The following is a 12,375-nucleotide window of genomic DNA, read 5'->3' as shown; positions in this document are numbered from 1 at the left end:
TGTGAAGGAAATCAAAAATGCAGGTGTGCATAAATATAGGGATTGGGAATTCAATGTAATGGTTTTTAGTCATCTCCCAGAGTTCTTTCTCTGGGTGTAGCTGGTTCAGTTCATTACTGCTCCATTGGAAATGATTTGGTTGATCTCCTTGCTGAGGATGGCCAGGGCCATCAGAACTGGTCATCATATAGTATTATTGTTGAAGTATATAATGATCTCCTGGTTCTGCTTGTTTCACTCAGCATCAGTTCGTGTAAGTCTCTCCAGGCCTTTCTGAAATCATCCTGTTGGTCATTTCTTACAGAATAATAATATTCCATAATATTCATATACCACAATTTATTCAGCCATTCTCCACCTGCTGGGCATCCACTCAGTTTCCAGTTTCTAGCCACTACAAAAAGGGCTGCCACAAACATTCGTGCACATACAGGTCCCTTTCCCTTCTTTATGATCTCTTTGGGATATGAGCCCAGTAGTAACACTGCTGGATCAAAGGGTATGCACAGTTTGATAACTTTCTGAGCATAGTCCTCGACAAGATTGTGAGGAAATCACCACCGACTGTAAAGAACTGTACAAAAATGAGCCATCATCACTGATGGCTTCATCTACTGTGTGGGCAGGTAGTGATCTGGGTCAGTGGGAGACACACCTGTGTAGGTACAATCCCAGTACCTTAAAGTACTGAACAACCATTCACAGACCAACTCACTGGGGTCCCTTATCTTTTCGAATTTGCTTTCCAACTTGAGAGATCAAGACAAGACCTTGTAGCCGGGCTTCAAATTTTAGGTGATGCTTCTCAAGGAAGAATCAGAAGCAAGGCTTTTTAGAACTCTGGTTTTAAAAGTAGTTCTTGGCAGAGCCAAAGCATGTGGACTCTCTTCCTCTGCCACAAGCTTTCAGCTCCATAAATGGAGCACATATGCCTCATGCTCAGGGTGCTAGTAAGTGCTGGCCCCGTGCCCCAGGGACTCAGCAGCAGCAGCACACTTGCGTCCGTCTCCGTCAGGCAAGGCGCCGCTGAGGTCACTCACTGCCAATGTCATTAGCCACGCATTTCTCTGAGTCAGGCACTGATGACAGTGCTCATGTGTCTGTGAGCCATGCTAATGGACCCTTTTGTGCGCTTTCATTTAGGCTATTCCTGTTCTGTTTCCTCATCCCTCACTACCTGTTGTGCCCTATAATAAAGGGGTCTTTTTCATTGATACTAAGAAATCACCATTTGTATTTTTATAGGGTGTATGATGGTCTGTGGAGCACAGTACTGTTTTTAAGGGCCATATTATTTATCTTTATTTGGGGCTAATGGGCACTCATATTGTCATCATTTAGAGTCAGGAAAAAAATGAAGGAAATTAATGAGTTACCCAGTGCTCTCCAACAAGTGATTGGAGGGTTTGTGACTGGATCATGTTGTTATTACTTCATCTTAGTTCAATAAGAACCAACTTTTACAAGACTTTATGTGACTTTAGATTAGGAAAAGACCTCATTAATAGACTCCAAATAGTACAGTGTAAAGTATTTTTGTAGGGAAAAGGGGGCTTGATGTGTGTGCGAGGCAGCTGACCCCCTCCCCACTCCCATGCCCATAGCAGCTGCTGCTCGGGTTCCTGCTCCAAGTCTTCGGAAGCCCTGGCTCCAGCAGCTTCAGCAGTAATTTGAAGAGGGCAGTGGGAGAACAGGTGGGGGAAAGGAGAGGTAGAAGAGCAGGTCTGTTATATAACAGCAGAGACATGAAAATTCAGAACAACCAGACTGAGGGGGTCGGAATCAGAATTCCAACAACTACATGGACAAAACTCAGACCCTTCTTTTTTTCCAGATTGTTTTTTAAGCTAACATATGCAGCAATTTGTTGTAGAACTGGAACTAATGGATTCCTAGCTTTGTATAATTATCATGCCCCCTGCCTTCTTTGCAGAGATGTCATAAAAATGACAGAGGACTAACAAAATATTTAAAGTTGTATAGAAGAAGGACTGTGGCTGAATCTAGAACATTAGTAGAGCATGAAAAGGCACTAACTTTGCTCTCCCATAAGGCAACTCTCATCTGATCCTTTGCAAAAGAGATTGCCCAAGCTAGTTGGTGCAGTGGATAGAGCATCAGCCCTGAAGTCAGGAGGACCTGAGTTCAAATTTGACCTCAGACTTTGAATGCTGCTGTGTGACAGGCTGGGTAAGTCACTTAACCTCAATTGCCTCAGCAAAAAAGAGAGAGAGAGAGAGAGAGAGAGAGAGAGAGAGAGAGAGAGATTGCCTGGTAATTTCTGCTCTTTCCTTTCTTCATCCTCATCCCCTACCCCATTTCATAGATGAGAAAACTGAAGCTCAGAGAGATTACATGAAAAGGCAGTAAAAATCTATAAAGAGCTCAATAAGACCCTCCAAATTTAATCAACATATTTTACTAATTGATGATTTAGTGCAAAGATGGAAATGGAGGCAGGTGAGGGGAAACTGAAATGTTAGAAAATATGGTACAGCTAGAGGTAGTATATTACAGTGAAATGAACACTGGTTATGAAAGCAGGACACCTGGATTTAGACCCTGATCTGACCATTTACTACCTGAGTGACATTTGGTAAATATCTTCATTTCCCCATATAAAAAATGAGGGGTTGTATCACATAATAGCAAGATCCTTTCCCCTCTAAACTGATGATCCTTTGGTCCTAAAAAAGAAAAGCAGTCAATGAAGCTTACTAACATGTATCAAATATATTTTTTGCATGAAGAAGCCCAGGAAGTATGTACTAAATGTAAGCACAAGAACATCACTGAAAAAAGTGAAGTTGAAGTTATATAGATATCAGATTATTACCATTTTCTAAGTAAATTTAACTGTTAAAATCAATTGTCACCAAGAAATCAAAATTAGAAATTGCCTTAGCTAAGCTTTTTTCTTACCAAAAAAAAAAAAAAAAAAAAAAAAGATTTGGCAACCAAGAACAACCTTGATCTGGAATTTACTCATTTGTAAAATTCTAAGGAGAAGTACGATGGATGAGTACGAGCAAAATAAACTCATAAAACAGCAAAGAAGTAGAAAGAAAGCAAAGTTAGTTATAAAAAAAATGGGTAAAAGATTCAGATTATTCCAATTAAACCAGATTATCACTGGAGCATATAAATATAAAATTGTGAAGAGGATAACAACCCTCTGAAAGAATTGGTAAAAAAAATCTGTCAAAATCACTTCAATCAATGACAGTAAGACTGTCACATTTAGACTCCACTACCACAGTCCTTGATGTAGAACTTTCATGGATGAAAGGAAGCAACATTGGAGAGAAAACTAGATTAGCCCAAGTACAACCAGAGGAGACTGAGTTAGGGGACTGATTCAATATATTTACAATCATATGCTGCCTGAAAGGTGCAGAGAATGCATGATCCCACTGTCACTGACTATAAAGAATTTTTGATTTGGTAGAGCAAAATATTACCTTCCTCTTCTTCAATAATATGCTTCCTTGTATTGACAGTGTTGTCCAGTGAACAGAGCTCTGGCTTTAGAGTTGGAAGACTTGGGTTTGAATCTTGATTTTGCACTTATCTACCTATGTGACTCTGAGCAAGTCACATCACCACTGGGGGGCTCATTTTCCTCGTCTGTAAAAAAGAAAGGATTGGCTAGAATTGCCTCGAAGTTCCCTTCTGACTCTAAATTTATCATCTTAGAATGTCTCTTCAAAGTTGCAACAACAAAGATTATTTTCTTTTATGATCCTTAAAGCACATAACAGGGAAAGGTGTGCTGACTCCAGATATTTGGCACTGTCTCTGAAGCTAGTTAGCAGAGTCCAAATGGAAGAAAAACTCCCTAGAGAAGATGAGCTCCTCCAGATGCTTTTGTTTACAGGTGATATTGTGCAGGTAACATCAATCTCCCAAATGCTGCAAAACCTGCTAAATAAGATACATAATCACCCCTCCCCCAAAAGTTCATCCTTTTCCCATAGGAAATAAACAAGTGGATAAAGAATGTCTATTGTTAAGATGCATAATTGAACAGACAGCTCAAATAGCTGATACATGAGTAAATATTTTGTATATATAGTGTATAAGGGCAATGAACTGGGCACAGAACCGAACTCACCAGCTCCATGGAGATACAAATAATCTCAATGGCAATAGAGAGATAAATGGTGGGAAGGAAGAGGCTACTACATATTGTTATAGAAGAACTGTACAGAGTTTATGACCCAACGAGAGAGAAAGCATCCCAGATTGCAAAATGAATAATTCTGATTATATTAAATAGGTCTTATGCAAACAAATCCAATGCAGCCAAAATGAGAAGAAAATCGGGAAACTGGGAAAAATGTTTACATCAAGTTTTATGATAAAGGTCTCATCTCTCAAATGTATAGAGAACTGAGCCAAATTTATAAAAAGAAGAGCTCTTTCCCACTTACCAAATGGTCATAGGATATCAACAGGCAGTTTTCAACAGAAATAAAAGCTATCAATAATCATTTTTAGAAAAATGATCTAGATAATAATAATTAGAGAAATGCAAATTAAAACAACTCTGAGATACATGACAGGAAAGGAAAATGACAAAATCTGGAGAAGGTGTGGAAAAACAGGGACACTAAAGCACTGTTGGTGAAATTATGAACAGGTCCAACCATTCTGGAGAACAATACATTATACCCAAAAGGCTATAAAAACTGTGCATATCCTTTGACTCCACAATATTATTACTAAGTCTGTATCCCAAAGATATCAAAAGAAATGATCCAATATATTCAAGAATACTTGTAGTAGCTCATTTTGTGATGACTAAGAATTACTGAAAGGATACCCATCAACTGAGGAATAGCTGAACAAGTTGTGGTATATAATTGTGATGTAATAATATTGTCCTATAAGAAATGATGAAGGGAATAGTTTCAGAAAAATCTGGGAATATTTGTATAAATTGATTCAAAGTTAAGAGAAAAGAACCAGAAAAAATTATACATGGTGGCAGTAATATTACAATCAACTGTGAAAGATTTAGTTATGCTGATCAATACAATGATCAATAATTCCAAAGGATTTATGATGAAAAATGCTATCCACTTCCAGAGAAAGAACTGCAGGTTAAATTCTGAAGATTGAAGCACTTTTTGTCTATTTTCTTTATTTTTTTCTTGCCTTTTCCCCCTGAAATATGAAAATGCATAATGACAAATGTTTTCTTGCCTTCTCAATGGATGAAGAAGGGAAAGAGAAAAGAAGAGAATTTGGAACTGAATTTTTTTTAATTTAAAGAAAAAAAGACAATTGTGCAAAAGAAATAACATCAAAGATATTATCACAGGAGTACATGACAAGAAAAGAGGGTGAACAGATGTGTGAGAGAGGGATAAATGATGGACAGCGTCATCAATAGATATAGAATTTAGCTCAGTACATTGAGCCATTCCCCATAGAAAGCTGATGATTAGATATAGGCAAGAATTGTATAGAATGAGAAGGCATGGATGGGTTATAGCCAGGGAGAAAGTACACACATTCATAATATCACATCAAAGTTTAAAAAAAAATTATGCCTACGCTAAGGAACATTTTCTCAGCAACAGTCAAGTATAACCAAGTATAAATATAATTACATATGCATAAATAATTTCTAATATAAGAATACTTATGCAAACAAAAACCTATGCCTTAATCTATCCTATACTTTAGTGTGGAGTGGTCTAGCAATATTTTGAAACTTTAACCATCCTCATTTTATTATCAGAAATATTTACTAGCACATTTAGATATATCCCCACAAAGTCCTTACAATGCTTCTATTTATACAGTAGCATCTTATGTATGCTCATTGCTTTAAAATAGGTTTAATAGTTGTGTCTCATAATAACCTTTCCTACTATCTTCATTTTAAAGCTGATGAAACCAAAATCATTTTCTACAACTATACAATACTATAGTAACAATATCAGCTAGGAAAAGAAAATACAGTAACCCGAATGACTCTTAAAAAACACTCTCAAGAGACCTTTCAGGATTAAGCCTGAAAGTCTTCACATATGTGAAGACTTTAAAAAGGATCAAACATTGGGGGAAATAGTATCTTCTAGAAGTTGACACCAGATTGCAGAAAATCCATCAATTCTTTGCTTTTAAATGTATTTCCCACTGTAGATGCTGCAAGATTTATCAGCCTCTGAGGGTCAACTAGTTGTTTTTGAATGCAGAGTTAAAGGAGCACCATCTCCCAAAGTTGAATGGTACAGAGAAGGGACATTGATAGAAGATTCTCCAGATTTTCGAATTTTACAGAAAAGTAAGTTGATTTTATTTAGTGCATTTCATTTGTTGGATTTTAGACTCTTTAATTCACCCCAACTTGGGACATACAAAAATGTTGAAATGAAAATGTTTTGCATATTAAAAAAGAACAGCATTTTACAAAATCTTTACAATTTAGTTGCCATTAATTGCTTTTCTGAGGTTATCATCATCATCTTCATCATCTTCATTTTCTCTTCCTCCTCCTTTTTTCTTTTTTTTTCCTTCTCTTCTTCTTTTCCTCCTCCTTTTTCTTCTTTTTCCTCTCCTTTTCCATCATCATCACTATATTTCTATATTAAGAACAATTTTAGGTGCATTAATAAGGTAACTATGAGACACAGCAAGACCCAATTTAAGGGTATTGTTCAGCTTATAAGATAAGATTTATTCTTGGTGGAATACTCAGGTATGCTCCAAGGTATATAATTTATTTACCTGCTCCTATTACAGCCATTCTGAAATACTTCCTTACTCTTGCTATCAAAATCAGCATTTATTTTTATCATACTTAGAATTGATTTACAGAGCTTACTAAATCAATCCTATAAATAAATGCATATAGAGTTCCTTAGGAAGTCTTAGAAGAAAATATAATATGTACAAGTGAATTTTCTCAGTCTAATATTTTTTTAAATTCTTTTCTTTTTAGAACCCCGTTCTATGGCTGAACCAGGTAAGAGGTCATTTGAAACTAATCTCTTTCAGTCTCAGTTTCCTCTCCCCTATAAAATAAATATAATAGTACTTACCTCTTAGTGTTGTCGGGAAGATCAAATGATACAATATATGTATTTTTAAAACCTTAAAATACTATGTAAATGCTAGCTATTACTATTATTTCAGTTATCCATGGTGTCACTTTCCTGCTATACAATTATTTCTTTTTGAATCTAGGTGCAGCTTATCCAGTTATTGTTAATAGCTATTATTAGATGTGGTCCCTGAGTTCAAGTTTGTTACTTGGGGGAACTCCCCACTTTGTGGCATTTTCATATTAAGGGCTGGTCTTACAAGGAAGACATTGTTTACACTAAGTAATTTCAGGGGCCCTTTTAGAGTTTCCCACATCTGCCTGATGACAGAAATTTTACAGTTAGAGATTCTTTTCAAATAAAATGTGAGGATACCAAAGGGCAGCTAGATGGTATAATGGATAGAGTGCTGAGCCTAGAGTCAGGAAGACCTGACTTCAAATAGAGCTTCAGACAGGAGCTAGTCATAGAATTCTGGGCAAATCATTCAATCCCATTTGCTTCAATTTCCTCTTCTGTAAAATGATCCAGAGAAGGAAATGCAAACCACTCCAGTATCTTTGTCAAGAAAACCCCAAATGTGGTCACTGAGAATCACACATGACTGAAAAACAACAACAAAAGAGGAGGCAATATGGAGAAGGTAGATGAATGGAAAAGAGAAATTAGATCTGCCAAAATCAAACTTTACTTCCTCATTGTTTTGCCTTAGAATGCCATATCATGGTTGTTCATATAATGTGGTTATTATTAATTATTGAAGGGTCAAATTGCCACGGAGCTATTTTAGGTTTTAGATACAGCTGTTTTTTATGGTCAGGTCATCTGGGTGATGATATCAGAGAATTAGGATTTTCACCACCACAAGCCTCCTTGCCATTAAGTCTCAAAAAATGTCTACAGCCTATGTTAACATGGCCATAGGAATTGGTGCTGAGGCAATGTGGTGTGGTGGAAAGAACTGGAAATAAGAGGATATCCATTTGGCTTTGCAATGTGTTATCTGTGTAACCAGGGCAAGTAATTTTGCCCATATAGTTCCTTCTCTTCAAAAGGAAGGGTTTGGACTGGATTCAAAGGTGTCTTCCAGCTCTAAATCTAGGAGTTGATCATATAAAGTCTAGCATATAGACTTTCTATGTATATAAATGCGTGTGAATAATAAAGTATATAAATATATATTATATATATATAGCATATATATATATAGTCATTTTCACCCTCTTTTTCAAAGAGAGTGCTTATAATTCAGCACACATAAAGAATTATCTTAGCATTTCAGTGGAGGAATAACTTCATTATTCTTTTCATCTAAAACATTCAAAGTATTTTCAATAGGCAGAAAATCAAATGCTAAAGGCTAACAAATGTCTATTTATTTTCCCACTTTAGATTTGTGTCCTTTGGGGGCAAAATTGCCAGAAGAATTGGTACAGATGAGATGGCTCAGATTAGAAACTATTCTACTTGTTTCTTTTAAGGGAATCCAATTATCACATTTTTCTCATGCAAGCACATTCACATTTTCAGCTCTTGTGTGTCTGTGAGATCTAAATTTGTTGGTCGTTAAATTCGTCAGTTGTATTATTCTTAATTCAGACTAATCTGATAGAATTGTAGGAATAGCAAATGGGAAATCTTTGGCAATACTCAGGTAGTATTTTTGGACTGAATTAGTTAGTGTGCAACCAACTAGTCAGTTTGGTCCAACTGCTGTTTTGACAGATTTGGTTCTCATTGGATTGGCTAGGAATCAGTGAGTTGACTTGGTGTTATATAGGCTTAGTATCAGACCAGTCATTTTTGGTATCCCAAAGATGTGAATACTTCTAACACTGTCCCTTATCATGAAACACTCTCTTTTTCTGGTTTCTAGAGGAGATTTGTACACTGGTCATTGCAGAAGTGTTCTCAGAAGATTCTGGAAATTTCACTTGTACAGCAAGCAACAAGTACGGCACAGTGTCAAGCATCGCACAGCTGACTGTGAGAGGTATGGACTGATCCTAATGGTCTTTTCACTTTAAAATGTCAGAGGAGGTTAAGCAGTGACATGAAGTATCAATGCTGAGATTAATTTTAGCCTTTCACATGCAGCTGTCCGTCGTATCTTTCATAAGTCATTGAATCATTGGGGAAGACATTCTTTGGACACATTCCAGTTATTGATATCCTTTCCCCTACTTACTTACTGAGGATAGAATCCCATTCCAAATGTACCAGTTGTGCTCTCCTCCATTACGCACAAAACGAGACCATCACCTCTGGTCTTACGTAAGCGATTCCTAAAATACTTCTCCAAATATCACTTTTTTTTGTTGTTGCCACAGCATCATTACACTGTGTGCTTAGATTAAATTTCTAATCCTTTAAAGCCCTAGGGTTTCCTACATTCTTCTTTTCTGACAAGTGTTCTTCATTTGCATGTCTAAATAGCTGATAAAGAAGTTTATGTCTAAAGCAAAAGGACCCAAGTTCAATTCAGCTTTACCACTTACTTACTAGTTGCTATTGGGCAAGTCATTCCAATTCTCTAACATCTAGGTTCTCTTATATAAAATGGGGATGCTAGGATACTATCCATCTCAAAGGATTATGGTAAAGATCAAAAAGAAATTTGCTTCAAGCATTTTTTTAAAAGTACTATATAGATGTAAACTTCTATTATTCTTCAATCTGTTGTCACTCATCTACCAAAGCATGAATGTGTTATCATGCCCGACTAACTCCCCTGTTCAGGTCCACAAATCCTTAAACCCAACTCCCATATTTTTTGTTCTTCAAAAAGAAAAAACTTTACTGATTCCTCCTCATATTTGTTCTTTCAGGTACTGAGGACCATAGCAATAATGTGACTCCCCACCCAGCCAATTCCATGGACAACTCAACTATTGTTGAAAACCAATCATCCCCACCTAACCCCGAACCCCGTTCCATGGAGCAACCCCCCAGACCCAAACTTGAAGGAGTTCTGGTGAATCACAATGAGCCCAGATCCAGTTCTCGGATTGGTCTTCGAGTACACTTCAATTTACCTGAAGATGATAAAGCAAGTGAAGCATCCACTGAAGATGGAGCCACGACTGCTGACCAGATCCAAGCTGATCTTTTACAGGATCGGTTCAATGGGCAGATAACAAGGACACCTGAACCTTCCTCACCTGTTAAAGAGCCTCCTCCTGTACTAGCTAAACCAAAACTGTGAGTAATGAGCAAAATAGCAAGATATTTCCTCTCTCATGCTTTCTTAAAACCCTAGGGATGGCAAAGAGCTACACAGGTCATCTGGTCCATTCCTTTGCCTCCAAACAAATGTCAGGACCAAATTCTGCAGTCATAGCTGTCCGGGACTCCTTCCACTGAACTACCTCACTACTCGAAATCTGACTCTGATTAGGATATTTATGAAATCTGGGTTCAGCTACTCCTCTTAATCAAGGTGGGAAGGGGAGAATAAATGATAGTAATAATAGCAATGCATTTTCCATATGCAAATACAATGGCATTTTTTTCAGTGGTATTGCTGTTTTTGCTTTTTTTTTCTCCAATTACATGTAAAAACAATTTTAAACATTCATCTTTAAAACTGTGAGTTTCAAATTCCCTCCCTTTCTCCCATTCAATTGAAAAGGCAAGCAATTTGATACAGATTATATACATCAGTAGTCATGTAAATCACTTCCGTATAAGTCATGTCCTGAAGGGGAAAAACAGAATTTTTTAAAAAATAAGAATTTTTTCTTATTTCTTATTATTTTTATTTTATGTTATTTTATTATTATTATTATTAATTTTATTATTCTTAATATTCTTATTATTCTCAAGAAAAATAAAGTTTTTTAAAAAGTATGTTTTACTCTATATTCAGACACTATCAGTTCTCTTTGGGGATGGAAGACATTTGTCATAAGTTCTTCAGGGTTACATTAGATCATTATATCACTGAGAACAGCTAAGTCATTCACAAGCTGATCATTTTACAATATTACTGTTACTCTGTACATCTCGTCATCATTTCTTATAGCACAAAAGTATTCCATCATAATCATGTGCCACAGTTTGTTCAACAATTTTCCAATTCTTTGCCACCAGAAAAGAGCTGCTATAAATGTTTTTGTACACATACATCCTTTTGGGATAGAGACATAGCACTGGTCTAAAGTGCTAAGTCAAAAGTTATTCATGGTTATATAGCCTTTAGGGCATGGTTCCAAATTTCTCTATAAAATTGTTGATTCAGTTCACAACTCCACCAACATGCATTAATGTTTCATTCCCACACACACCCCCCCTACATTCCTACCAACATCTGTCATCTTCCTTTTCTGTCCTATTAGCGCATTTAATAGGTATGAGGTAGTACCTCAGAATTATTTTAATTTGTATTTTTCAGCCAACAGAGCATTTAAAAAAATATGGTTAAGATAGCTTTGATATTTCATCTGAAAACTGTTCTCCTGCATCTATTTTCCAGCTCAGTTGTTTTTTCAATGAGCTATTTCCATTGTCTTTTCATTCTTTCCATTTTGTTTATTGTTTCCTTGATTTCTCATAAAGTCATTAGCTTTCACTCACTCAGTTCTAATTGGTTAAGTAATTATTTTCCTAGGTGAGATTTTGTACCTTTTTTTCCACTTGGCCAATTTTACTTTTTTTTTCAATGAATTTTTGTGCCTCATCTTCCAGTCCACTAATTTTGAGTTCTTCTATGATCTCAGACCAATTCATATTTTTCTTGGAGACTTTGGATACAAGAATTTTAACTTTGTTTTCTTCTACTATGTGTATATTTTGATCTTCCTTATAACTTTTCTTGTAACCATAATGACTTTCTATAGTTTGATTTTTTTCTGTTGTTTGCTCATTTTCCCAGCCTATTTCTTGAATTTTAAAACTCTTTATTAAAAATAGGACTCTGCTTCTAAGTTGGAGGTGCATTGTCCCAAGCTTCAAGGTTTTGCATTAACTGTTTTCAGAGATATTTCTAGGAACCTATAAGTTTTTTTTAATGCTTTCAAGGTGGTATAATCCAAGGAGAGGTATTTACTACTCTCCTGGCTTGTGCTCTGGACTGTGAGAGATCACAAGCATTATTTTCTGTCCTGGAACTGTGATGAGGGTTCCTATTCGCCCTGAAGCTGCAAGCTTTGTTGTATTAGTGCTTCTCCTCACCCTGGGGTCTGCCACCCAGAATTATGATCCAGGTCTAAGTATGGGCAAAGCAAGAGTCCTGTTTCAGTGCTAGCAAAGGGACCCTTGTAATCTCCTCCTGACCAAAAATTGTTCAACCTCCTTACCATCTGTGGACAGAAAGCTG

The 12,375-nt window shown here is 36.4% G+C and overlaps 1 protein-coding gene across 1 annotated transcript in view; it reads left to right on the top strand.

Annotated features, from left to right (window-relative positions):
- MYPN (myopalladin) overlaps positions 1 to 12,375 on the top strand; it is a 100,638-nt gene that overhangs the window by 50,498 nt on the left and 37,765 nt on the right. The window contains exons 7-10 of the mRNA XM_003755025.4: positions 6,157 to 6,298; positions 6,956 to 6,979; positions 8,935 to 9,051; positions 9,887 to 10,259. Coding sequence (XP_003755073.1) covers positions 6,157 to 6,298; positions 6,956 to 6,979; positions 8,935 to 9,051; positions 9,887 to 10,259 — 656 coding nt within the window. The remainder of the gene's footprint in view (positions 1 to 6,156; positions 6,299 to 6,955; positions 6,980 to 8,934; positions 9,052 to 9,886; positions 10,260 to 12,375) is intronic.

The sequence above is a fragment of the Sarcophilus harrisii genome, chromosome 2 (genome assembly GCF_902635505.1).
Source record: "Sarcophilus harrisii chromosome 2, mSarHar1.11, whole genome shotgun sequence".
Lineage (NCBI taxonomy): Eukaryota > Metazoa > Chordata > Mammalia > Dasyuromorphia > Dasyuridae > Sarcophilus > Sarcophilus harrisii.
The sequence above is the reverse complement of the archived record's forward strand: the minus strand, read 5'-3'. Positions and strand labels throughout refer to the sequence as shown.